This window comes from Protomyctophum parallelum (assembly GCF_964188405.1).
Source record: "Protomyctophum parallelum genome assembly, chromosome: 1".
Classification (NCBI taxonomy): domain Eukaryota; kingdom Metazoa; phylum Chordata; class Actinopteri; order Myctophiformes; family Myctophidae; genus Protomyctophum; species Protomyctophum parallelum.
This window is the reverse complement of record NC_139697.1, coordinates 76,102,205-76,129,973: the sequence shown is the minus strand read 5'-3', so window position 1 is coordinate 76,129,973 and position 27,769 is coordinate 76,102,205. Positions and strand designations below refer to the sequence as shown.

At 43.8% G+C, this 27,769-nt stretch overlaps 1 protein-coding gene across 1 annotated transcript; it reads left to right on the top strand.

The window, feature by feature from the left end:
* Positions 1–269: 269 nt before the first annotated feature.
* LOC310860944 (transcription elongation factor SPT6-like) lies at positions 270–27,403 on the top strand. Its single transcript, XM_083768162.1, has 33 exons — positions 270–384; positions 2,334–2,438; positions 3,899–4,093; positions 5,051–5,124; positions 5,651–5,834; positions 7,430–7,511; positions 8,195–8,450; positions 9,038–9,139; positions 9,493–9,606; positions 10,027–10,116; positions 10,613–10,755; positions 10,896–11,041; positions 11,274–11,384; positions 11,820–11,949; positions 13,132–13,633; positions 14,981–15,117; positions 15,391–15,508; positions 15,643–15,719; positions 15,832–15,967; positions 16,711–16,848; positions 17,671–17,838; positions 18,839–19,174; positions 19,393–19,540; positions 19,858–20,337; positions 20,820–20,965; positions 22,060–22,152; positions 22,607–22,720; positions 22,841–22,965; positions 23,288–23,400; positions 23,511–23,588; positions 23,794–23,975; positions 24,346–24,626; positions 25,098–27,403. The coding sequence occupies exons 2-33, from the start codon at positions 2,336–2,338 to the stop codon at positions 25,285–25,287; spliced, it is 5,292 nt and encodes a 1,763-aa protein (XP_083624288.1). The 5' UTR covers positions 270–384; positions 2,334–2,335; the 3' UTR covers positions 25,288–27,403.
* Positions 27,404–27,769: the final 366 nt, after the last annotated feature.

Below are 27,769 nucleotides of genomic sequence, written 5' to 3'. Positions count from 1 at the left end.
TCAAACTGATGATAACTGACAATTAGGCTACATCCTGATGGGAAATAACATAAATGTATGTATAAGCCTATGGACAGACAACAGTTATAACATGTAATTTACGAAAAGAGTGATGTCGTATTCAAACGTCATGTTGATATAATGGCACACTGACTATCAAGAACATGAAAACATGGCAGTAGAGTATGGTAGATGTCCGCCAGCAGGGGACGCCAGCTCGCTTCTGAAAGAATTCGAAGACGAGCCGTGCTCACTGCATCCCGGACATGACGTCACGCTGCTGGAGGAGTGGAGGACTGGGTTACCATTACAGTTTTGACTCAACAACATTCTGAAGATCGTCAGAAAACCATCGTTGAACTGAACCCACTCCTCTCTGCGGAGGTATATTTATTTACATTTAAACCCTGTGTTATTTTTTTTCACAGGGGTGTTTGTTACGTTGTAAAAAATGGCCCAGAGTTGCTGCTAATATTGACGCCTCAATGCAGGCTAACATGATGTGATGCTAAACGTGTTAGCACGAGCGGCGTTGTGGCTCAGAGAGGCCTTGTTATACCTTCTGTCGTTACTTTGTTCTCTTGGTGGCCCTTGGTTTAAATCCACTGGAAATCCATTCCAACCAATTCACCCATATTTAACGGACTGACACGTCGCTTGATCGCATGCAGGATAAGATAACGTTTGTTTCCGCTAACATGGCTAGCAGTATTAGTTCGTGGCTAACGCTAGTCAACACAGAAACAGTCAAGTGACTCAAATCAGACACTCACAACAAGGTCGCATTTCGGTGTGATTGTTTAGGACCGTTCTTGTCATTTTATGCGTGCGATGGATTATTATAACTGGCCCCAAAACGACCGTACTTTGTCTTGAACTAGGTATATTGTTACTCACTTGCAGGATCATTGAATAACACAGATAGATCTACCCGAGTGGGTGACAATATTATCACACGAAAAGATCAAATTACCTACCTAGGTTCCATCCTGGAGGCCAATCTTTCCGGTGATAAAATGGCCACCAACGTAATCAAAAAAGTCAATCAAAGAACAGGATCTCCTCACTGGTCAGCAAAAACACCTTGAAGACCTTAACAGGAGCCCTCGTACAAGGTTTCTTTGACTATGCATCCACCTCTTGGTACCACAGCACCTCAAAGGCCCTTAAAACAAGGCTCCAGACCTCCCAAAACAAACTGGTCAGGCTCCTACTTGGCCTCACCCGAACCCACCTCACCCCTGCCCACTTTGACAGGCTGGGATGGCTTAGGGTCGACGACAGAGTTACAGTACAGCATCTTGCAATGGGTCTGGTCCACAAGATTCGATACACCACCAAGATACCCATGTACCTGTCTAAATACTTCCTTAATGTAAACGAAGTCCACACCCACAACACCAGAGGGAGTGCAACAAACCATGTACAACCCAGATTCGGCACAAACAAGGGACTAAATTATTTTCGCTCCTATGCCACCAAAATGTGGAACGCCCTACCAACAGTCATTAAGACATGTGAATCCCTTGACTCCTTCAAAACCGCTCTCAAAGGGCACCTACGGATGGCTGCAATTCGAAACTGGCCTCTGTAAAATCTGAATCCCCCCCACCCCCCCCCCCCCCCCCATTTTCCCTCACTGTATATTGTATCTTTTCCCTTTTTTGCTTCCCATATGATGAATTCCTGTTCTGTACTTTAGCTACATAGAAATGTTTATTTGTATGTCTCTAAATGTTTGTATGTCTTTAAATGTTTTGATGAATTGAACAATGTGGACCCTGTTGTAAACAAGTGTAATGCTTAATTGGGTCGTCCACTCACAGTTGACAGTCTTTGTATTGAGTTTGTGCTTAAAATGTACTGTAAATTCTACAAACTGTTAATAAATAAATCAATCAATCAAACCCCCTGTCATGACACTATTTACCTTTAGTGCATTTGCAGGTTTTGTAGCATTTATTGAAATCTTTGGCCTTAAATGCATTTTAACATAACATTTAAGTCCATAGACTTGGCAACAGGGAATTTATAGTTAAGCCAAGCTATGACGTAATTTCAGAAAGCCATGCATTGGAGGTACTAGGTGCCCCTCAAAAAAGCTGATGGCTAGAAAAGATACATCACAGCCTTGTCACAGCCCATAACAGTACCTGATATTTCATAATGTTAAAATAAAAGCTTTACAGTGAGTCACTAACAACTTGCCAATTGCCATACTTGTTTATCTAAACTAGACCCGAACAAGACTGTACCGAACCGGAGAAACATATTATGGAAAACTTGGTATTCTATTTATACTGACGTTTGTGTTAATTTCTCCGGACTTTCAGAGATGTCGGACTTTATCGAAAGTGAGGCGGAGGAGTCTGAGGAGGAAGAGTTTGAAGAGAAGGACTTGAAGCCCAAAAAGACTCAGAGGTTTATGGAGGACGACGGTAAGATTAACTGAATCTTCTGCTGACGTGTTCTATGGAAGCATGTCAGCTATTTTCAGTTATTTGTTCATTTTAAGATCAAAGAGTATTTGAAGTGATCCAACTATCAATAGAATACATTTCCCATGACATAAATGGTCTCGGATCATTATAATATGTCATAAAAGCAACAAAAAAAAGTGCCACGATTTTTTTCCACCCTAAAACAAGATCATCAAGTATTATAATATAAGGAGGAAGAACTTTTTCCAAAAAGTGTACAGTATTTGTTAAAATGGACACGCCCACCAGTTCATTAAGTATGCCTGGTTTGCCTGGTGGGTGGTGATCCACCTGAACTGAAGCAGCACCCACAGCTGTAGTTGTATGATTTAGGGGAGGGGCTGATAATGTGATTTCACTATAATTACTGTTTATTTCATTGGCCCGTTTGACTGTCAAGGGTTCAGCCTCCAGGAAGAAACCCTAAATACAAAGTAAATAGAGCACCGAAGTCCTGACGTAACTCGCTCATCCCTTCGATTCCCCTGGTTTGCGGAAGTAATTTCTCCATGGAGAATACATGGGATCATCTTGATATCGTCTACTATAAGCGTTGTGGTCCAAAAATAAACAAGCTGTCTCGGCGTTATTGTCAGGTGTCTGTATCGTTTGCAACAGTCAGTCACTCATATATGATGCAGTCTGCTTCTAGCGAAAATGTATTAACTAACTCAGTTTATTCTTCATATCCATATGAATGAAGCGGCCGGGGTGACAAGACATCACAGTTCTTATGAGGCGATCTGAAATCCCCCTATGGGGATTATAATGCAAATATAAAGTACACAAACCTGTGGACTTGCGCCCTCTACCGATATTGACGTCATACTTCGGTGCTCTATACACCATTGCACATAAAAACGACTCCAGGGTGTCTAATGAAGTACTGTCACCTCATAGACACAAAAATTGTGGCACTCCATCTTTAAAACCTCAAATCTGCTTGGCTGTGTGTGGAACAGCAGAGCAACATAGCTTTAGAATGATAATACTTAAACATCATTACATCATTAGACTTTCATGAGATTTTATTTAGCTTTATTCCATGTGTTTGTCTGGTTTCCACTTTCCAGGCTACCTGTGACTGTTTGTATTACTTACCGTACTTCTGAAGAACAAATGTCCCCACAAGTATATAAGTATAGTAGAGTTTGAGAAATAGACATTGTTTGAGGACCATTTTCAAGAGTTTTGGTGATGCTGTTTTGAAGCATTCCTTTGAACTGACCGAATTATGGCAGGGAGCTCACTTTTAAAGAATTTTGGAGTTTATTCCAGGATGTTGGGCCACTGACAGTGAAGGCTGACTTACTAATGCGTGTGTGAGTGAGGGCTGTTCGTGTGGGCTTGGGACTGTGTGGTGGCAAGCGGTGTGAGTTCTGTTATTGATCCACTCCTCCTGGGATGTTCCACAACAGATGAAGATGAAGAGGAGAACACAGAGGACCAGGACGAGAGAGGAAACCTGAGGGGTCTCATTGATGATGGAGACGAAGAGGAGGAGGAGGAGGGAGGCGGTGGCGGTGGCGGTAGCCCTAAAGGGAGTCGTAGTGGTGGGAGTGAAGCAGGCAGTGACTCCGACGAGGAAGTCAAACACCGACGGAAGAAGCGCAGTAAGTGCCTCCTGACCTAAATCTGACTAAACATGAAAACATAAGTGCATTTAAACCATAGGTCTTCCAACGTTTTTCAGGACAGACTCAAGTAGCTAAGAGAGAAAGATGAAGCAGCCCCCCCCCCACACACACTAATTCACGTGTCATACTGTACATATTGGTAGCTATATTAATTTTGCTGTTAAATAATAGTCTATAAAGCCAACACATCTCACTTGAATATGTCGATAGACCGCATGTGATCCCAATGTGACCAATCGTGTAAAACCAAAACAATAAGAGATTTGTGTAGTGTGAAATACTTAACGATTCCATGACTTTAAAAAGTACTACAGTGTGTGTGTGTGTGTGTGACTGTGTGTACCTGCCATTAGTGTCATTGTCCAACTTGGTGGATATATTAGTAGTCAGCCAGAGACCTGGGGTGGAGGGACAGACTAGGGAGCTTCTAAAATGGTTTATCACACCGTTTTATAGATGTGTTCTTAAAGATTCCAGCCAATCATAATGAACATATAAACATGTGTATATGATGAATTGGACAGCCTTGAAGCACTACAAGGGCTATTTCAGTAGCCTATAACAATAAGCACATTAATGCCAAGCCCCATTTTCATTTTGGTTCTCATTGCTGTGTTGTAAACCCCAACTACATCAAAACTATCAAACTCGAATATATACAGAAAGTAGCAGATCTACACGCTTTGGAATACCCTGCAGTAATATGTACTGTGGTTTCTCTGGACGTTGCGACGAGCTGCACATTAGGGGCATTAGGATCTACCAGTTTAGTTTTGATTACAATTAAAGATTGTGTCGGTGGAATAAAAAACGTCTTGATTTGTAACGGCTAAACTGCTGATTTCTGTGCATCTACTTCTTCTCATTCAGGCACAGTCCTGAAAAACGGTGTTTCCAGGGAACTGTCTTGAGACTTAATATTCTCTTTTGCAGGTTTTGATGACTACCTAGATGACGACGATCTAGACCTCATTGAGGAGAACTTAGGTGTTAAAGTGAAAAGGAGGGTAAGGCCATATTTCTGTCTTTACTTATTGTGATGATAGACAAATGTTTATCATCCCATATTTTGATCACCTGCTCGCAATCAATTCCACCTAGTTTAAAGAATGCAGTAATGGCATTTTTCACATCAAGGTCCATTATTTATTTGAGCCACGGACCACCATTTGATGAGATTTAGCCTTTCAGACCCAAAACATCGTTGGATAAGATTCCATGCTGTATTGAAGTTGATACATTGTACCATAGGAGAGATAACAGACAAACTTTGATCAAAATAACAATTCTTCTACATTCTCTAATTGTATAGACTTCTTCTAAATAAAGTACTGCAGATGTTTAATTAATAATTTAACTCAAGAGTTAAAGTGTACATTTGGTTTACCAACTCTTGAATCATCATTTAGCTGGGGACCACCTGGAACTCCATCAAGGACTGGTGGTGTTCCCCGGACCACCGGTTTAAAACCACTGCCATATATAATAATCATTACCTCATAATTAAAAAAACTTTTCCTGCCCTTTTTCCAGAAAAAGAAGTATGACCGCTTGAAGACCTTGGATGATGATGACGATGACGATGATGAGGCGAGGGACACGATCGCCGGCGAGATCTTCACTGGCGAAGAGGGGGACGGCGAGCTGGAGGAGGGAGAGACGGTCGATGCACCGCTTCAGCGTGCCGATGAGGAGGAGGGAGAGGATGAGGAGTCAGGTGGGTGGACACAAGGGTGTAGGGAGAGGATGAGGAGTCAGGTGGGTGGACACAAGGGGAGGGAGAGGAGTCAGGTGGGTGGACACAAGGGGAGGGAGAGGATGAGGAGTCAGGTGGGTGGACACAAGGGGAGGGAGAGGATGAGGAGTCAGGTGGGTGGACACAAGGGGAGGATGAGGAGTCAGGTGGGTGGACACAAGGGGAGGGAGAGGAGTCAGGTGGGTGGACACAAGGGGAGGGAGAGGATGAAGAGTCAGGTGGGTGGACACAAGGGGAGGATGAGGAGTCAGGTGGGTGGACACAAGGGGAGGGAGAGGAGTCAGGTGGGTGGACACAAGGGGAGGATGAGGAGTCAGGTGGGTGGACACAAGGAGGATGAGGAGTCAGGTGGGTGGACACAAGGGGAGGGAGAGGAGTCAGGTGGGTGGACACAAGGGGAGGGAGAGGAGTCAGGTGGGTGGACACAAGGGGAGGGAGAGGATGAGGAGTCAGGTGGGTGGACACAAGGGGAGGATGAGGAGTCAGGTGGGTGGACACAAGGGGAGGATGAGGAGTCAGGTGGGTGGACACAAGGGGAGGATGAGGAGTCAGGTGGGTGGACACAAGGGGAGGATGAGGAGTCAGGTGGGTGGACACAAGGGGAGGATGAGGAGTCAGGTGGGTGGACACAAGGGGAGGATGAGGAGTCAGGTGGGTGGACACAAGGGGAGGGAGAGGAGTCAGGTGGGTGGACACAAGGGGAGGGAGAGGAGTCAGGTGGGTGGACACAAGGGGAGGATGAGGAGTCAGGTGGGTGGACACAAGGGGAGGATGAGGAGTCAGGTGGGTGGACACAAGGGTGTATTCCAATGGTGGGGAATAAGGGGTGCACATGCTTATCCGACACACCAAAAGTCTGACATGCGCAAATCACCAGTTGCTCCCGACATGCGTTGGTCCGACATGCGTTGGTCCGACATGCGTTGGTCCGACATGCGTTGGGGAATACTGCAATATAGAAATGTACTCATACAAGTGAAAGTCCGGAATTCAAAATGGGTACAAAAGTAATGACATCAAAAATGTACTTAAAGTACCAAGAGTAAAAGTACTCTCATTCATTATGCAGAATGTCCCGTTTCAAGTTTTCAAATCTGAAAATCTTTTGAGAAAAGATGGATCTACGAGCTCACAATGTGTTGCGATGTGACTCATTGTGAGCTTGTAGATCGGCTATTTTTTCAAATATATATATATATATATATATATATATATATATACCTTTCAAATGGCTGAAAGGTATATAGGGCTGAAGTAGTTAATGTATGTTTTGTAATAATCAAAATCTACGTAGTAACTAAAGTTTTCAAATAATTGTAGTGGAGTAAAAGTACAATATTTGGATCTGAGATGTAGTGGAGTAGAAGTAAAAGTATTGGAAATGATAAATACTCAAGTAATGCACGAATACCTCAAAATTGTACTTAATTACTTTCCACCACTGGTTTATTCAGAACTGGTGAAGCTATCATGGAATACCAAACCTTGACCTTTTCTTTTCAGAAGGACTCTTGCACACTCGGATCTTTACTGTTCTTTTTTTTATCTCCTTGTAGACATCGATGACTTCATTGTGGACGATGACGGCCAACCCATCACCAAGAAGAGGGGCAAGAAATTCTCTGCATACACTGACGCGTGAGTGTCAGCAGAGTAGCGGGGAGGTTCTCAAGCAGCCCGAAAATAGTTAACTTTTGGTTCAGTTTGAAGTGAATAAGAAATGGCACATCAGCTGACGTAAGAAGAGCACAGGGCCTAACAAGTGTGTTTTTAAAACGGCAAATGGAATACCGCACACAGGAAATTAAGAACAAAATAGACAGCGTGACAAAGCATACAGTCGGTGATAACGAAATTAAACTAAACTAGATGTAATGGGAGGAAAATGCTATGAATATATATATAGGGCAGTGTTCATTTTGACAGCAAATTCTGATTTAGTCTTTGTCTTTTGAATAACACATCATTTAGTTTTAGTCCTGTTTCTGAAATTGTAAATTGTAAATTGTAAAATTTTAGTATTATTCGACTAAATATGAAAACCCTTAGTCTTTTTGTTTTAGTCTAAAGCGCGACCACACCAATGGGTTGAGACGCAACAAAACCGTTTCAGCGCTCGTCGCAGCACTGTCTTGTTGCACGTCACCGCATGGTCGCCCATGTCGACGCAAGTCGAGCCAAGTAATTCAATGGTTCCTTGCAACTACATGCATCAGCATGCGTGTACTCGCAACCGTTTGGTTGCATGGCGACCCATTGGTGTGGTTTGGGCTTTATTCACGCTACTGTTACATCACCGTCCCGTGTCGATGTACCCCCAGAGCCCTGCAGGAGGCCCAGGAGATCTTCGGCGGGGACTTCGACTACAACGACTTTGTGACCGACGCCTACGAGGGGGGCGAGGAAGAGGAGGAGGACCAGGAGGAGGAGGGCTGGGACCGACCCAAGAAGCAGACCAAGAGGCGGCAGGGCAGGAAGAGTATCTTTGAGATCTACGAGCCCAGCGAGCTGGAGAGCAGTCACATGACAGACCAGGACAACGAGATCCGCTCCACCGACATGCCCGAGAGGTTCCAGGTGTGTGTTCTACGGCTGTCACGGCTGACATTTTACTTGGCGGTGAATTGTCACTCAAAGTATTGCGTCGTTGAACGGTGGAACATTTTGAATCAAAATTACATTTCAGTTTACCTTTTAGCCTTCGTAAAAGGCTTGCACAGGGGGGGGGGGCAGATATGACAAATAACACATATTTAATGACCTTAATACTTAACCTTATACGTATACGCCTGATGGAGGGGAAAAGGAAATGATTGGAATAACGCGTTCCTTCCACGCGCTACGTCCAACCAGGGAAACTCCCCCCTGTCAGGTGTAAAGGAGCAACTTGGACACTCAGGCATGAAGGAAGCATGAGTTCAAGTCCGTTGCTCTCCCCATGTCCCCCATATATGATTGACACAGGGGTGAAAAATGGATTACAAAATCGTGGGATAAAAAATATATATATATTAAAAAAAAGAAGTGACAGGCCTATTTGTGTGTGTTCTTGTACCTGCACGGTTTGGTTTTGGTGCTTTGGATCAGTCAATTGACATGTATGACATCTGAGACCTTTCGTTTCTTTCATCTGTTCTCTCACCATTTTGTGTTCCGTCGTGTAGATACGCTCAATCCCCGTTAAGTCTGCTGAGGATGACGAGTTGGAGGAGGAAGCAGAATGGATATTTAGACATGGCTTCTCCACCCTAACGATTTCCATGCAGGTACTACTGTACATCAGCTGTGAATGATGAGATATACGCACACGGTTGTCATTTTGTGCCAAGATATACATATTGTGTTCCCAGTTGCACGTCTGTGTCGATGTGAGACAAACAACCATATTAGAAAATTGAGGCTAAAAGTTTGTTAGGTGATATTGTGTTAGCTTGAAGGAGAGATCATTTGATTTGTCTTAAATTTGTTAGAACTATAATATTTACACCGCCTAAGAAAATTACCAGCTAAAGATTAGCAGCTTGTTATACAAAATGTAACTCGCATGCCAATTGTCATTATCCCACAAGATCTATAGATTAAAATGTGACACAATGTGAAACATCTGTTTCTTAATCAGGAGAGCACAGATTACCTAGACAGAGGGACGACCACAAACTTCAGCAGGAAAGGCCCAAGCACAATTGCCAAGATTAAGGAGGCCCTCAACTTTATGAGGAACCAGCACTTTGAGGTACCCGGTACATTTCATCTGTCTTACACTGTTTCACATTTTCTTACACATATTTCTTTCCTCATCTCTTCAGACTAACCCATACCATGTGATCTATACCAGAACTTAAGCACATGGCTAGTGTTAAAGCTTGTCAAGATGGCTTAACCCATTAAGATTTGAGGCCGATTCCGAATCCTAACAGTTTTCTGAAAAACCTACGTTGCTATATAAGTGGTTCTCAAGCGTTTTCATGTCTATATTTGGCTCAGGCTGCCGACTCCCATCTCAAAATATTTTGTTCCAGGGACCCCCAGAAACAAGTTGAACAAAATAACAGATATCTGCTTGATGCTTTCTCAATTTTAATGGGTTAAAGACAGGACAAATGGTACGCTGTCCAGAAACCAGTTTAATTTTGTGCCTGTCTCTCTTGTCCAGGTTCCATTCATAGCGTTCTACAGGAAGGAGTATGTGGAGCCAGAGCTTAATATCAATGACCTGTGGAAGGTGTGGCAATGGGATGAGAAGGTATGATTTGTGTATTGCTCTGTAGTTGTTTATTTTACCATGTCATGACATTTTGCTAGACAACAATTATTCCAATTATTTTTAATACTTTACTATGAGAAATAATTCACCCAAAAATGAAAATTATGTCATTATCCTCCCACCTTCATGCCATTTGTCTGCGCAATGCAAGGAATTTTCAAGCAAAACTTTATAGCAGCTATCCACCAAACAGATAAACAGTAAACAGTGGCCAGTTCTAAGAGTTCCAAAACGGCAATAAATGATCATAAAGTTACTCCATACAGCTTTCGCAGTATGATACTCTTCTGAAAACAAACTATTGTGTGTTCACACTTTGGGTGTTTACATTTGTAGAGATCTACACCACACAAAGCGAAAGAGCTCTTTGCGGTCCGGGAGTGTGCTAATTCGTGTATTCGTGAGTGTTTTGCGCTTTTTGTTCACTTACTGGCGTCCTAATCAACAACTTAACTAACCTCCCCCTCCCCCCCAGTGGACTCAGCTGAAGAGCCGCAAGCAGAACCTGACGCGGCTCTTCCAGAGGATGCAGTCCTACCAGTTTGAGCAGATCTCTGCAGACCCCGACAAACCCCTGGCAGATGGCATCCGTCCCCTGGATACCTCCGACATGGAGAGGTATCTATACCATGGTTAAACATTTAAAAGAACACCCGCGATTGACCGGACCGACTACCGAGGCGCTCAGCCAGGGAACTCAGGTCATGAAGATATATTTATGACACCGCAGTCAAAGCTGTTCTGCTGTTTTGCTGCAGGCTGAAAGACGTCCAGAGTCTCGATGAACTGAGCGACGTGTACCACCACTTCCTGTTGTACTACGGCAGAGACATCCCTAAGATGCAGAACTCTGCGAAGGTCGTCAAGAAGAGACTCAAGAAGATCAAGGAGGTGAACGAGGATGGTAAGAAGGATTTATTAAAGGGTGGATGGGTGGCAGTGTTAACTTTGTTGACTAAGACTAAGGTTTTTGATATTTAGTCGACTAAGGCTAAACAATTTCAGATGACTAAATAGGACTAAAACTAAATGGTGTGTTATTCAAAACACTATGACAAAATCAGAATTTGCTGTGAAAATTGGATGGTGCATAGAAGGACCAGTGATGGAGAGATAAAAAGCTTGTGGTTTGGCAGGTGAGGAGGAGGAGGTGGAAGTAGAGGAGGAAGAGGAGGAGCAAAAAGGACCAGATTTGAAGCAGGCGTCACGCAGGGACATGTACACCATCTGCCAGAGCGTGGGACTTGGTGAGTAAATTCTGTCATCACTGGCCCATGGTTGTACAGCACAGTCAGACTTTTTCCTTTGAATTTTTATTTAGAAGAAGGCCTATGCACACCTCAAAGGATTGTCTGTCCTGATGAAGGTCTTACGACCGAAACGTTGACTTAATAAAGAGCACACTTCTTTTTGCAAGTTCCAGATGGAACTGTGCGGGACCTCTTTTTAAATTTTATTATCAGAGATCCCCTTCTGAACTATGACACCGGGTGCAACCTATACATTGTTTTACCTTTGAATCCGGATGCTACCTCTGTTTCTCATTCATTATTGCTATACATGTAACAACATCATTATTTTATTGAGCGGTGCGGTTAAAATGGTTTATTGATTGATTTACAATATCTAACATCTCTCACACACTCTTGTTAACGTTTCGTGTTACACTCTGCCTCTATCAGATGGTTTAGCCAAAAAGTTTGGCTTGACACCAGAGCAGTTCGGAGAAAATCTGCGAGACAGCTACCAGCGCCACGAGACGGAGCAGTTCCCAGCTGAACCTGTGGAGTTGGCTAAAGATTACTGCTGCAGGTTAGATCCCCCGCCATTCAGACCCTTAAAAACAACATCTCTGCATATTTATTCTCAGACCTTGAGTGTGGAAATGGAGAGGAAAGAAATATCGCACACTGACTGATTGCCACTAGGGATGTCAGGGGTTAACCGGCTAACCGGTTAGCCGTCCGGATATTTTTTATCAGCTTAAACGGTTAATTTGTTTTTTTTGTTAATTTATTTTAGATCGTTTTTAGTAATAGTACAACATAAACATTACAGAGACTGTAGTTGTCACTGTACAATACTTTAAAACAGTTGTCATGTTGCACACATGCCTAAAATTGCTATTTGCGCCGCCCAGCTTGTCACACTCCAGGCTGCATGAACAGAGCTCGGGCACTGTTTTCTGCCCCCTCAATGTCACAAAGTTCTCTGTTGTACTTCAATGGCTAGTTGGCTACAACGGTAGCTTTGCGGTAGTCGAAATGTAAGCGACTGACAGCGAGACGAGATGAACACATGTCGACCGTATCAATGCAGAGACCTGCATTATTAAATCCATTATTGGCCATTTGGCCTGGAGGGAGAACGCTTACAGCCGCTGCCGGTTCCTCCTCCTCCTCCTATCCGTCTCCCGAGTCCCCACACTGGCACGGCTTTTACGCCTAGTAAGTTAGCCATGTGCTATCGATGTTTGAGGGTTTTCTCGTCAGCGAAAAGTCAACAAACGGAACACGGTGACATCATCATGCATGCTGATCTTCCTTAATAATAAAAAAAGGCTTAGCTCATGCGTCCAGTGGCTTTATAGGTATAGGTTGCTCAGATCTGGACTGGATTTATTTGTTTTGTTGGACTAGAACCGGCGGACCTCTGTACTGTAGACGCGCAGATGCATGCATCATGCAGATGCGATGCGTTGTTTATTGATGATTAAGCCAGAAGCCTACAACAATTTATTTATATTGTTAAATGTTGCTTTTTTGTTTGTCTTTTAAAAAAGGAGCATAAATAAATGTATGCCATTCGTCTACCAACTTTAATTATGTAGCTTGTAGCCTATACATGCATATTACATTTGGGGTAGCCTATTAAAAAAAAGATAAAAATCAACCACTATCCGTTAATGACCCGGTTAATCCTATCGGCTAACCGGCTGGGAAACTATCCGTTACTGACATCCCTAATTGCCACCCCTCTTGTTTATTCCTCTAGTCAGTTCGCCACTCCCGAGGCAGTGCTTGAAGGGACCAGGTATATGGTGGCAATGCAAATCGCACGGGAGCCACTAGTTCGACACGTCCTCAGGCAGACCTTCCAGGAGAGGGCCAAGGTCAACATCAAGCCCACCAAGAAAGGCAAGAAGGAGATAGACGAGGCTCACCCTGCCTACTCGTTCAAGTACCTCAAGAACAAGCCTGTGAAAGAGCTGAACGGGGATCAGTTCCTCAAGATGTGCTTGGCTGAGGAAGAGGGGCTGCTGACCATAGATATCTGTATTGACTTGCTCGGCATCAAAGGGTTTGCCGGTGACCAGACATACTATGATGAGATCAAACAGTTCTACTACAGGGATGAGTTCAGCCACCAGGTGCAAGAATGGAACAGGCAGAGGACCTTGGCCATAGAGAGAGCCCTCACCCAGTTCCTCTACCCTCAGATGTCCAAGGAGCTCAAGAACAAGCTCATTGCTGAGGCCAAGGAGAACATTGTCCGGGTAAGTGAACCTGGTATTAGGGATGTGTAAATGCGTCCAAAATGAAAATCTATTACCGGTAGTATAATTCAATATTAACGATTATCGATGAATCGGACCCATCCCTACCTGAACGATTTTGGGAAAAACGGGCTCTGCAGAAGGCATGCTTTGCCGCTGCTGTTCTATCAGCCATCAACGAAAATGACAAACAACAATTTGTTTTGGGCACTGGGCGAGTGCGTGTACACATGCACTGCAGTCACACTTCTGATTGGTGAGAATAGAGAGCACAGCACAGAAGTGTCGTAAACACTGGATCAGACTGAATATTATGATTATATAAATTAATTAATAAAAAATCGCGTGGTTTTCAAATCACAATTTCCGTTTGAAAACGATTAATCGTTCAGCCTTACCTGATATCCAATACTCTCCTGTATCATAACCAAGGGGCTAGGATCCGGCTTGTACATTGAGGCAATATAGGAAGTGACAGTTCATAGGCCTGTAGTCTCGCTGTTTTCCCCCTGCTGGGGTCCGAAGCAATAACGCTCTATTCAAGCGGATGGGTTTTTGAATGAATTTACACATTTCATTACCTGTCCTAATAAACATTGTCATGAATACTTTATGCTTCCATAGTTTAAAGTCCTTTTTCAATCACCATGATATGAGTTTTTGGTAAATGATGGTCCCATGTATTTTAAAATTGAAGATAAAATAGGGTGTTGTACTGTACGAGGGGTGGGCTCACCCATTGACCCAGCCCTGCTCTGGTCACAACTCACAACCACTAGCATTTCCATTAATTTCCGCTTCCATTTCGGGACCGGATATAGAAAGAAGGCGGATTTGAAATCGCTGAAAAATTCGCTACATTTACGGTCTGTAGAAACCAATGGCGTAACGCAGTTCCTATTCTTTACGGTGTGTGTGACCATAACGTTATCTGTCTGTGTTTGTAGTCCTATTCTTTATGGCGTGTGATCACAACGCTATCTGTCTGTGTTTGTAGTTCTATTCTTTACGGTGTGTGATCACACTGCGATCTGTCTGTGTTTGTAGTTCTATTCTTTAAGGTGTGTGATCACACCGCTATCTGTCTGTGTTTGTAGTCCTATTCTTTACGGTGTGTGATCACACCGCTATCTGTCTGTGTTTGTAGTCCTATTCTTTACGGTGTGTGATCACACCGCTATCTGTCTGTGTTTGTAGTCCTATTCTTTACGGTGTGTGATCACACCGCTATCTGTCTGTGTTTGTAGTCCTATTCTTTACGGTGTGTGATCACACCGCTATCTTTCTGTGTTTGTAGTCCTATTCTTTACGGTGTGTGATCACACCGCTATCTGTCTGTGTTTGTAGTCCTGCTGTAGACGGTTGTACAACTGGCTGAAGGTGGCTCCGTACAGGCCAGACCAGCAGGTGGAGGAGGATGATGACCTGGATGAGAGTCAAGGCAAAGGCATCCGAGCCCTGGGAGTCGCCTTCACCGAGGGCAGGTGGGTGTCCCACAGGGTGGGATACTAGTATGGTTATAATCTGGTTTTTTGGTGTTGATAAAGGCACTATGTGCTATGTATGTATCACTGTATGTAGGTGTGTATATACAGACAGTATATACCTTTTTTATGTTTTTGTTATGTGCTTTTTCTCATAGTTTGTCTTGTGGGATATTTGTATTGCTTTTCTGTCTTAAGTTGTGTTATTGTATGTCTTCAAAAATAGAGTAAAATATAAATCATGACTTGCATCCTTGCATGTGGTTGCTACAGGGATACGCCCGTGTTCTGTGCTCTCATCAACGGTGAAGGAGAGGTGATTGACTTCCTACGTCTGCCCCACTTCATGAAGAGGAAGAACGCCTTCAGAGAAGACGAGAGAGAGAAAAAGGTAGGCAACGGAAAAAGTGGATTCAAGGGCCATGGTCGAGGCAGCCGCATTTTCTGCAGAAAATGCTTGAACATGCATTTGAACTTATATTTACATTGTGTTGGGCTGATATTAGTTCTTCCTATCATTCTCAGGCTATTGATATTGAAAACCTGAAGAAGTTTCTGACCGGCAAGAAACCTCATGTGGTGGCTGTTGCTGGAGAGAATAGGTGAGTGGTTTTTTTTTTTCCTTGTTCTATTATTTTTATTTATTTTAAACCAGCTTAATTACGGGTGGTTTTCTTAGTACTGATGCCAAGCTTGTTTTTCACATGTCTGAAGAGATGCTCATATGATAATGGAGGACATCAAACGGGCCGTCAGTGAGCTTGAACAAGAAACCTCTATGTCCCCTGTGGGAGTGGAGCTGGTCGACAATGAACTGGCAACACTGTACATGAATAGCAAGAAGTCTGAGGTAAATAATAGAACACACACACACACACCGGCAGTGTTTTCCCAAGGAGCCTATGTAAGAAGCCTATAGACTTATAGAGCGTCGCAGTCCTGCCCCCTTTCATGACGACGCCATGCCCAGGAAATAATTCCCAATGCATTTTTCCCATAGACATTTCACAAAGTATTTATTTAAAGACTGTTACGCCGCAGACAAAGCCAACTGGAGTTGTGACAAATCATGACAACAAACACAATATTTTGGACCAAACAAATAATAAGAAGAAGAAAAACAACAAAAAGTGTTTTAACCTGCCGTTTTTTTCTTCTTTCTAATTATTTGTTTGGCCCGAAAAATTGTGTTGTCATGATTTGTCACAACTGGAGTTGGCTTTGTAAGAGGCTTAAAAGTTATTTAAATAAATACTTTTTGAAATGTCTGAGGAAAATGAACGGGGAATCATTTCCTGGGCCCAGGTAGGGGGCGGGACTGCGACGCTCTATATAATCAGGTTTTAGCACTAGTACCTGAGCCAGGTATGTATTCAGTGGCTCAACACAATTAGCCAAAAACAATGTTTCTGCACCTGAAAAATCATATACTATGATGTATTTCATGTCTGCCCAAACTTGTAAAAGTTGACGAACACCCACAAGTTACCACAGCACTGCCACAGCTAATGGCGTCATCTTCTTCTCCTACCAGACGTGTTGTAATATATGCGTGTCCTGTCCTCCCTCTCTGTCTGTCCCCCGTGTGTCCAGGCTGATTTCCGAGACTACCCTCCCCTGCTGCGCCAGGCTGTGTCCATAGCCAGGAAGATCCAGGATCCTCTGGTGGAGTACTCTCAGGTCTGCAGCACCGACGAGGACATCCTCTGCCTCAAACTGCACCCTCTGCAGGTGAGAGGTGACGGGGGGCGTGGAGGGTGGAGGTCAGGCGGTGCAAGTGCTATATGCATTGCTCCCACGGCCATGACATGCTTTTTGAAATTTAGAAAAACTGGAGCACGAAAAGGTTTGGCATTACTCAAATGTTTTGGAAAATGTTGTTGTGTATATTAAATACATGAGGTTTCCTCCCGACAGAGACACATTTTGTCTCTGCCGGGAGGAAACCTCATGTGTCCAAAACAAAAGAAATAGCAAAAGTAGTAGATCTACAAGCTGAGAATGTGTTGCTATGCGCCGTATTTCGACCTTGTGGATCCACTACTTTTGATGCTTTTGTGTGACGCTGTATGATCAAGTAGGGCGTCAATTTACAAAAAACCCACAAAGTTCAAATATGGAGATAAGACGTTTCTGATAAATACATTGGTTTTGTCCATGTAACATGGTAAAATGCAGTGAGTTGTTAGCTTATAGATCTATTCTTTTTGTCACGTGACACCTTCGCTCCAGTCTGTCTTGGTGCATTGATAGCACACTGGTTTAAGCGCTCCCTCATTGCACAGTATGATTGCTATATGCCTGGAAATATGGGGTAAAATACTTTAACTAAACATTTACATTAACTAAATTATTCAGGAAAGTTCTGTAATGTTGTAATGAATGTAAACAAACAAACACTAAAAATAAAGACATTCATGGCATAGTTCCCAAACATGGCATAGTTCCCAAACTAGTATGCCCCTGCAACCAACGGTAGGATGCAGTCCTTTAACTGAATAACTGCAATGTTACCCTGTCCCTTTTTCTTTTTTTTCCCCCCCCGTCCATCAGGAGCAAGTCGTGAAAGAAGACCTGCTCAACGCTCTGTACTGTGAATTCATCAACCGGGTGAACGAGGTTGGAGTGGATGTGAACAGAGCCATCGCCCATCCTTACACCCAGAGCCTGGTCCAGTTTGTGTGCGGCCTTGGACCCAGGAAGGGCTCTCACCTCCTCAAGGTGTGTGATCCTCCTCAGCATGAGCACCTATTAATATGGGACAGGCCTGGTTCAGATCAGGGGGGCAGTCAGACAGAAATTTTGTGAAGCCACTAAGGAAATCGGGATTCGGGACTTCCTGAAAGTTCTTATAATGGCCTGTTGTGGCGCTGTCATTGGGCCCAAAAAGCCCCATATCTCCATAGAGGTCCATGTATTTGGGCCCAACTTTACCTTAATAAACATGATCATGAATACTTTCTGCTTCCAGTCACTAGTTTAAAGTCTCATTTCTCATGTCATAATATTCTTTTTGGAAAATTATGGTCCAATTTATTAAAATAATTACCATAAAGTCGAGTATGTTCTGAGGGGCGTGGCTACCGTTACAGTCTATGATCGGGAGCCACCCCCTGCTCGAGTAAAAATAAAAACCAACGAAGAAGAAGGGGGGAAGTCCCGCCTCGTTGTCTGGGCCAGCCAATGCCCAGCTGGGCCCAAATTGATCTAGAAAGATGGCGATTTACAATTCAAGGACTGACAGGCTTCATCTTACGTCCATATCAGACCCGGAGAACGCTTTGTCCATATTTTTTTTACAGTCTATGGTTCAGATGTGACAGGGTGGACTGTGGAGCAGGGCATGTTATGAGCCAAAGATTGGTAACATGCAGTTCTGTTTTAGGAAGACTAGCTGGTTGCTATGGCACCAGCTAATGGGGATCCTTAATAAAAATCAAGATCCTTAATAAAAATCTAATGTTTCTGAATTCAAACTGCACCGGCTACATGTGAGATTTCCTTTTCTGAGCTGCATTTTACTATACCTGCTAGGGGTGGTAAATAAAACCGATTATTTTAGTATTGTAGTCGCGACTCGCGATGCATCGGTAATCGATTTATAATCACATTGCAGCCCTCCGAATCGTAATCGAATCGTCAGGTGCCTAGAGATTATTGTCCCCAATACCTGCTATATATTAGTGTGCCTATTTATGCAGATTTCCCCCTGTCTTTTCAGATTCTGAAACAGAACAACACTCGTCTGGAAAACAGGACCCAGCTGGTCACCATGTGCCACATGGGGCCCAAGGTCTTCATCAACTGTGCCGGTTTCATCAAGATTGACACGGCGTCACTCGGAGACAGCACAGACTCGTACATCGAGGTTCTGGACGGTTCCCGGGTCCACCCAGAGACGTACGAGTGGGCTAGGAAGATGGCCGTGGACGCCCTGGAGTATGACGAGTCGGCGGAGGACGCCAACCCGGCCGGAGCCCTGGAGGAGATCCTGGAGAACCCCGAGCGTCTCAAAGACCTGGACTTGGACGCCTTCGCAGAGGAGCTGGAGAGACAGGCGAGTGTCCCTGCGGAGCACAGCTGCTTTGCTTACAGCTCTCACTAGTGTTGATTTTGACAGTAGCAAATTTTGATTTGGTTTTAGTCATATTTTAGTCACCTGAAATATATTTCTGTTATTAAATTCTCGTCAATTAAACGGAGTGGCATGGCGTATACTGTACGTCACTTGCCTTCACCCATTATGACTATGTTTTGTTTGCTCTGCCCCTGTAGGGTTATGGCAACAAGGGGATCACTCTTTATGACATCCGCGCTGAGCTGAGCTGCAGGTACAAAGACCTGAGAGTTACCTACAGACAACCCAACACCGAGGAGGTCTTTAACCTGCTCACAAAGGAGACGCCAGAGACCTTCTATATAGGTAACCCAAACGGTCTAGATTAGAAGAGGCTCTGAGATGAGACTAATTTTGCCAAAAACTTTGTATCAGTAGTTTTGGGCTGAAATCTTGCCCAAATATCAGTCATATGTCGTACATGCAATGTAAAAGCATGAAACATAACAGCAGAGTTTATTAATGGATTACATTTGGGGCTGTCCCAATAAAAAGGAAGCAATAAGTAGTCATATGAAGCACTTATTTCACTGTGCATGTATTTCAGTCATCATTAGAATCTTAATTTTCTACAAAAGGCAGCTGCTGCTGTATCCATGAACACCCTTTTCTTTGATTCCCAGGGAAGCTTATCACCAGCAACGTGACGGGCATCGCTCACCGGCGGCCCCAAGGGGAGAGCTACGACCAGGCCATCCGCAACGACTCCACAGGGCTGTGGCAGTGTCCCTTCTGCCAGCAGGACAACTTCCCTGAGCTCAGCGAGGTGTGGAACCACTTTGACAGCGGCTCCTGTCCGGGCCAGGCCATCGGTGTTCGGATGAGGTTGGACAACGGCGTCCAGGGCTTCATCCCCACCAAGTTCCTCAGCGACAAGGTGGTCAAACACCCAGAGGAGAGGGTCAAGGTGGGCATGACGGTCCACTGCCGGATCATGAAGATCGACATCGAGAAGTTCAGTGTTGACCTGACGTGTCGCACCTCCGACCTGATGGACAAGAGCAACGAGTGGAAGCTCCCCAAGGACAGTTACTACGACTTTGACGTTGAGACAGAGGACCAGAAGAGGGAGGAGGAACTGAAGAAGAAACAACAGCGAACACGTCAGTATGACAGAGCAGCAACGCAGCAATTATTAATTATTATTATAACTTTACTCTTTTTCTTTTTCTCTTATAGACAAGTACAGAAAGTACAAAAGTTCAAGAATGAACCAAGTAGATTACAAATCCTATTACACTCGCCATGACAATGTGGTCTCAATAGATGGAATGTGTTAGCCTGCAATCGAGTGATTCGCTCCGTTCTGCATACTTTTTCCTCACTTTGTCTGTCTGGCCATGGTCCTATTTGACCCGCATTTCCAAATGTCACCAATTACGTAGGCAAGTCAGGAAGTGACTCGAATTTTACATGGGTAGCCAATGGTCCCAAACCCCCACCCCCTCACTGACCTATCAGAAGCCATGGCAGGGGCTGAATCTTGGAAATAGGATCAGTACCAGACTGAGAAACTAAGTGAAAAAATAAAATAAGAACTCAGAACGCTATGTGCACTACTAATAACTGATATGTTCTCTTCCAGCCTACATAAAGCGTGTGATCGCCCACCCCAGCTTCCACAACATCAGTTTCAAGCAGGCAGAGAAGATGATGGAGTCCTTAGACCAGGGAGACCTGGTCATCAGGCCCAGCAGCAAAGGGGAGAACCACCTCACTGTGACCTGGAAGGTAAGCACTGATGCTTACCTTGTCATTCCGGACAGCCAGTGAAAGGAAGTAATTATCAACGGTTGGGGGATCAATCATAGTGGACATAAATATTCTGTGACTACTTAAAAAGTAAGAAAAAAACCCGCAAAATCACTGGCACTGGGTGAATTAAAATATTTTGTCTGGCATTGAATACGTTAAGGTATAGAACTGCAAATCATTGACTGTGCATTCACTTTATCACGATATATACGATATCTCTGAAAAGGCATATCGTCTCGACGATATTTATCACCATATGGGCCATCGCATGAAAGCCGATTCTGGAAGCAGTTTTTGTCATTTCCATTCACTTCAGCGCTTCCGTTATACAGACTGTATGACGGAAGCGTTTGAACATTTTGGAAGGCTTGAGAAACGCAACATTTTCAGCGCTCCCTGGTGTTCATTTGAAATGACTGCAGGCAGCCAGGGTATATCTGTGTGTATTCGCGCCAACCACTTCCGCCCGAGAGGAGGATCAAAACGTTTTTCCGAGTATCAGCCGACATGTCTTAGTTTTCACCACAAGCAGTAATTTGGCTTGCACGATGCGATCAGAAATCTACATCTGAACGTCGGGCGGATTGGACTAAAACCACTTTGGAGTGTTTTTCGGAGAAAACAAGCAATAAAGAAACGACAGAAACGACAGAAACGTACAGCATTTGCTGTACACCCAGAATTTATGGTTTTTGTGATGTCTATATAGCCCAATCAAATTCAGAACCTTTGTATATTTGGTCCTTTTGTGCTCATTCTATGATACCCACATTTTCCACAAGTTGCAGCAGCGAGACAGAAATATGTTCAGTTTTTAGAGTGCATAGTATAATATAATTTTTTGCATCACTGAGTGATTATTCAAATGGTTACATTCTTTTTGTTTGATTTTCATCACTGATGTTTTATCTGATGATCGCTTGATTAATAATTTCCCCTGCAATCGTCGTCAGACTCGTCAGAACCCTTGGTAGTTAGCCCAGACAACATTCAACTGTCACAGAAGGGTGCCAGAACCAGTGAGCCACAGGCCACACTGCATCATTCTTTGTTATGCTGTGATTTGGTAGGTGGGAGATGGAATTTACCAGCACGTGGACGTGAGAGAAGAAGGCAAGGAGAACGCCTTCAGCTTGGGACACACGCTATGGATCGGCACAGAGGTTGGTGGCACTCGCTTGTTATCGTATGCGGTGTTCATTTTGTCGACTGTCAACAAATAAAAAATAGACTAATATGTTATGTTCTGGGACTAGTGGAGAAGAGATCCAGTAGAATCTACTCCTGAGTAGGATCTACAGTACTACTGCACTAATCCCTCCATAATATTTTAGATTTAAGAAAACTACAGTATGTTATGCTTGGCTATGTGTGGGCATCACGCTCCGAAAATAGCCGTTCTACCAGCTCACAACACGTTCCATTTAGTATGGCTACTAAATGGGATTTTATTCAAAAGACTATAGCTAAAACTACATCAAAATGTGCTGTGAAAATGAACACTGATTGTATGCATTGTACAGTGGGCGACGTGCTTGTGCGTGTACAGTAGAATCATGGTGGTGGCATCGTGCCTGTGGATGCTCTAAAAGAGCTGCTGCTTTCTTCCTTCTGCAGGAGTTTGAAGATCTCGATGAGATCACCGCTCGCTTCATTCAGCCAATGGCCGCCTTTGCCCGGGATCTACTAACACACAAGTACTTCCACGATTGTAATGGAGGAGACAGGAAGGTAATGTTAGTGAGTCTTTGGCTCAACTGTAATTTTTCTGTATTAACTGTGTTGTAGTTAGATAATACTTGTACTACTGCCCTTTTTTCAGTGCTGATTCTGTCTTCCTTTCTCCACTAGAAAATGGAAGAGATGTTGGTCAAGACGAAGAGGGAGAAACCCACATTTATTCCATATTTTATTTCGGCCTGTAAAGACCTGCCAGGGAAATTCATTCTTGGCTACCAGCCTCGTGGGAAACCACGGTCAGTGTCAATGTCTTCAACTTTGTCAACAACTAAAACAGCCTAGCTTCTACATTTCTCCATATAAGCGCTCACTTTGGCGCTGTGTTTTAGTGTTGTAAATGTTTAGCCATCATTTTCCTATCCATTTTGTAAATTGAATACATTTTATTTCCCTCAACTTGAATGATAAATGTAGTTAATTAAATTATTTGGCATTGCTGTTGCTTAATACCATAAAAAAAAGGGCTATGCAGGAAAGCTAATTAACATTAAAGCGGATGTTTTGAACTTGATGTTTGACCTAACCCTACATGCTGTGGTTACTGTGGTGCTTCCTCAGGGTTGAATATGTGACCATCACCCCAGATGGATTCCGTTATCGCTCTCAGATGTTCCCTTCAGTTAACGGACTGTTCCGCTGGTTCAAAGACCATTACCAAGAGCCCTTACCAGGTGTGTAACCATGCTAGTACTACTACTAGAATGCACATATTTACAGATGTCAAGGTTTATCAATTCCCTATCACACCTTATTTATTTTATATCATATTTTTCTGTTAAAGGCATCACCCCAAGCAACAGCAGCAGAACAAGGACACCTGCGTCACTAAATGCCACGCCGGCTAATATTAACATTGCGGGTAAGTTACCGGGTTTTGCCTCCATGGATGGCTTGGCTGGGGAAACTGGTAGGGTTTGGGTGAACTCTGTCACTGCATTAGCAACTCCTACAGCTCAGCGGGAACCGGGAAGGACGGTGTGTTAACGTCCTCCTGGTTCTATCTCACATGCTGTTTTGAGTTAGTCCAACTTCTTTTTTTTCTCCTCTCGTTTCTTCCCTGCCAGACCTGACGCGAGCCGTCAACGCTCTGCCACGCACCATGACCAACCAGATGTTCAGTGCCATCGCGGCGGTGACGGGCCAGGGCCAGAACCCCAACACCACGCCGGCCCAGTGGGGCTCCAGTCAGTACGGTTACGGTGGCAGCACCGGGGGAGGCGGCGGAGGCAGCTCCTCGGCCTATCACGTGAGTGTGAGACGGGGACATGTTTTCTTCACCGTAAAAGTGAAATGCACAGCCATGTGTGTTTCACTAGGTGCTTAGTTTGCAGTGTCAGGGATTTATAAAGGGCCCATTGTACACTTGGCGGCACACTGTTTTGCCTGTAGAAATCGGCACGTCTACAAGCTTGCGCTGAAACATTTTGTGAGCTTGTAAATCAGCTATATTCAGTGCGCAATAAGTATAAATCAACCTTGACACGCCACTATGGAAAACGTAAAATTATCATAACTAATTTATATTATGGATCTATTATTTGACTCTTTAAGCGTTATATTTTGTAATATAACGCAAAGATGAACCCCAATCAAACAACCCACCATGTTCCTCGCAGGTGTTCGCCACGCCTCAGCAGCCCATGACCACGCCCATGTTGACGCCCAGCTACTCGTACACGACGCCCAGCCACCAGGCCCAGGGCACGCCGCAGTATCCCGGCTCCACCCCGCAGCCGGCTCACGCCCACTCACATCACCACGGCGGAGGAGGAGGACACTCGTCGCACCACGGCGGACATCACAGCGCTCACCATAGCGCACACTCGTCCGGCACGCCCTCTTCCACCACCTCGTCCAGGGGCCGCACGCCAGTGACGCCACAGCCGTCGCAGCCAAAGTATGTAGAGCAAGTAGTTCCTGAACTTTTTAGCCTGTGGCCCTAAAGGGTCGGCGTGTTGCGAGCTTGTCACTTACACGTAAAAGTTACATTTGTGGAATTGTTTTGAATTTCTTTTGATTGTTTTAAATGTATTCATGCAATTCTTTGGAAAAATTGTTAGATTTTATTTTTAATGTATGAAAAAGGAGGGAGATATTCAGTCGCGACCCATAATGTAGAACAAAATGAGGAACGGTTTAAAACACTGCTATTTGAAGATTTAAAAGCTCACGAGCTTGTAGATTCAAAATCGACTAGCTCAATCTACAAACTTTGTGCTTGTAGAAACTAGAAAGCCTATTTTCAAAACGTTTTTGACAAATCTTTGCCAAACATTGAACTATTTCTTAAGGGGGACTCAAAGGGGCGTCCAAATACATATCAATCACATCAGCCCTGTACTTAACGAATGCATGTGTCTATTTTCAGATCCACCACCAGCAGCTCAGCAGTGGACTGGGGCAAGATGGCCGAGCAGTGGCTGAAGGAGAAGGAGGCAGAGGGCAGGAAGAAGACACCACGTATGACCCCACGGCCGTCGCCGAGCCCCATGATCGAGAGCACGCCCATGTCCATCGCTGGAGACGCCACGCCCCTGCTGGACGAAATGGACCGATAGGACAGGCAGAGGGGGCGCTTTTGTCCCTGCAGCTCTGCTCCCCCCTCACCCAAGACCTTAGTCCTTCCATTTTTTACCATCTCCTCATCTACATACACTTCATTAGTTGTCATTTGTTCCTCTCTTTTTTGGGTGGCTTTCCAACCAACCAGTGTGTTGTTGGTCACCCCACGCTCCCGCTCCCTTCATTGCATCCATCTCGTTGTCCACCTGCAGTCAAACTTTTACTCCCATCTCCTGCAACAGTGGTTTCCAAAGTGGGGTCCAGGGACCCTCAGAGAGTCACAGGGGCCCTTGAAATGAAAAGGTTTGAGAACCACTGTCCTGCTGCCATCCACACCCTGTATGAGTTTCTTTTATGTTCCCTTGTGTCCCATCGGTTTTCTCCTATCTTGCCTGTTCTTTTAATGAATATCTCTCCTCCCTCAGCTTCTGTTGCTGGTTCTGGCCACATGGTATTTTATATAGTAAACATAACACTGTATCATGTCACTCAGCAAGTCGTGATAATGACACAAATACACTTGAAATGACTGACTGCGATTGCAAATAGGACATGGACCTACTGTATATATTGATAACAGCCGTTATCATCATCATTGGTAATTGGTGGCTTTCGTTTGGTTAATTTAGTGGTTTTGACAGTGGGCAATCATGACTTTCCCCCCCTAGTTTGTAGTTTCAAAAACCCACCAGTTCCCCCGCCCCCTCCTTGTGACGGGTGGATTTTGCCAAACGAGCGCTTTGCCAAGCTGATCAGCTAATTGACCACGTTGTTTTGTTTTCATATGCAACATGAATAAAGACACCTTTTTCCAGTTTGAGCCAGAAACCTGCACTCTTCACATCTGTCAAGGCAATCACACAACACAGGTAGCACATGCAGACAGTCTGGTCTGTCATGTTATTCACTATGATGACTCCTTCAAATGAGGGGGCTGAATAATGTCTAGAAACCAGGGAGAAGTGACAGAAAAAAAACCCATTCATGGCACCTTTAAGTTTCTCCCTTGTGTAACAAAAGCCTGCTACTGGGTCTACCAACCAGAACCGTATTATCAGAGAGCCTAATATGTATTTTGATAAAAGGTCTTGACTCTTTATGTATTCTCGTGCTGACTGTTAAAGAGGCCCTCTAAGAGAACTGTTCCTATGATAGAAATGACCATGTTACAGATAAGTATGGTAACATTGCTCGCATGACGTTAACTTGAGAGTTAATGGTGGAATAGTGAGGAGTTACACTTAATACTTTTTTTGTTGCTTTTGCTGTGTCAATTACTTTGCTGGCAGATGTAACGTGAGTGTTCCCTGCTGTGTTGAGTGTCCATGCTAGTTTAGCAAAGCATCAGTTTTTAATGTGCTTGGTCTGGTTAGTTTGCAAATCAGTGGATGTTTTTTTCATTTGCCATGTACACTAGCATTTGATCTCATGGTACATCATTACTGAACTTCATCCCACAAGTAAAAAAAAAAAGAGTAACGTGATGTAGGTCATGGCAGGTATTGTGCTTTTTGAAAAGAGGATTACAGCTGCCCATTGAAAAGCAGGGGCCCAGATTTATTTAAGCATAAATAACTATTCTTTACACAATCTTACACTAAGAGCAGCAGATGATTACTGACAAAACCAGTTCATTATCCAGCTTAACTCCACAACGGTAGAATATTCTTTAATATAGTTTTAACAGTATGTTTGAAAACATTGATTCTTTTATGATCTCCATGAGCCATTTCTTGGGCTGTCGGCATGCCTCACAAAATGTTAAGCATTCTGGCTAATGTTCTTTTTTTATTATTTTATTTTATTACTGTGTGTGTGTGTGTGTCCCAGTCCAAACAGATGGTGCCAGTATGCATTGCTGAGCTTTATTTAGGAGACTGAAAAGTAACGGATCAATAAACGTTTATTTTTAAACAAATGGCTGAGTAAATTCCAAATTACTTTAGAGTACGAATGCATTTTGACCTTTCTGTGGTGCATTTACTGTGACTATCCAGCTATCTCCCAAGAGGTTGCGATTGGTTATCGGTGGTAGGAGGTGATTTCTCTGCTATTCTACTGCTGTTGACCTTTTCCACCTGTGATCCCTTTAATAAAAGTGTTAATATGGAATCCCAAGGCTTGTTTGTTGTTAATATGGACACAAACACAACACTGAAGGCCAATTTGTCATGGAGTAAGTCTGTGTTGGAATGTATTATTTGTAGAACTGGGATCACGCCGGGCAAAGAATGTAGGGAATTTCCGTATATTTGCCACAAAGTTATGCAATTTAGTCATTTGACACTTAAGTTATGCAATTTAGTGTTCCTATTTTGAGAAGGAGGATTGCAGCAACAATATCTCTGGTATATCATTTATAATATAATCAATTATCCATAAAAATATATTGGTCATCCTACACATATACCGTAATTTCCGGACTATAAACCGCACCTGAATATAAGCCGCACCAGCCAAATTTAGGGAAAATCCCAT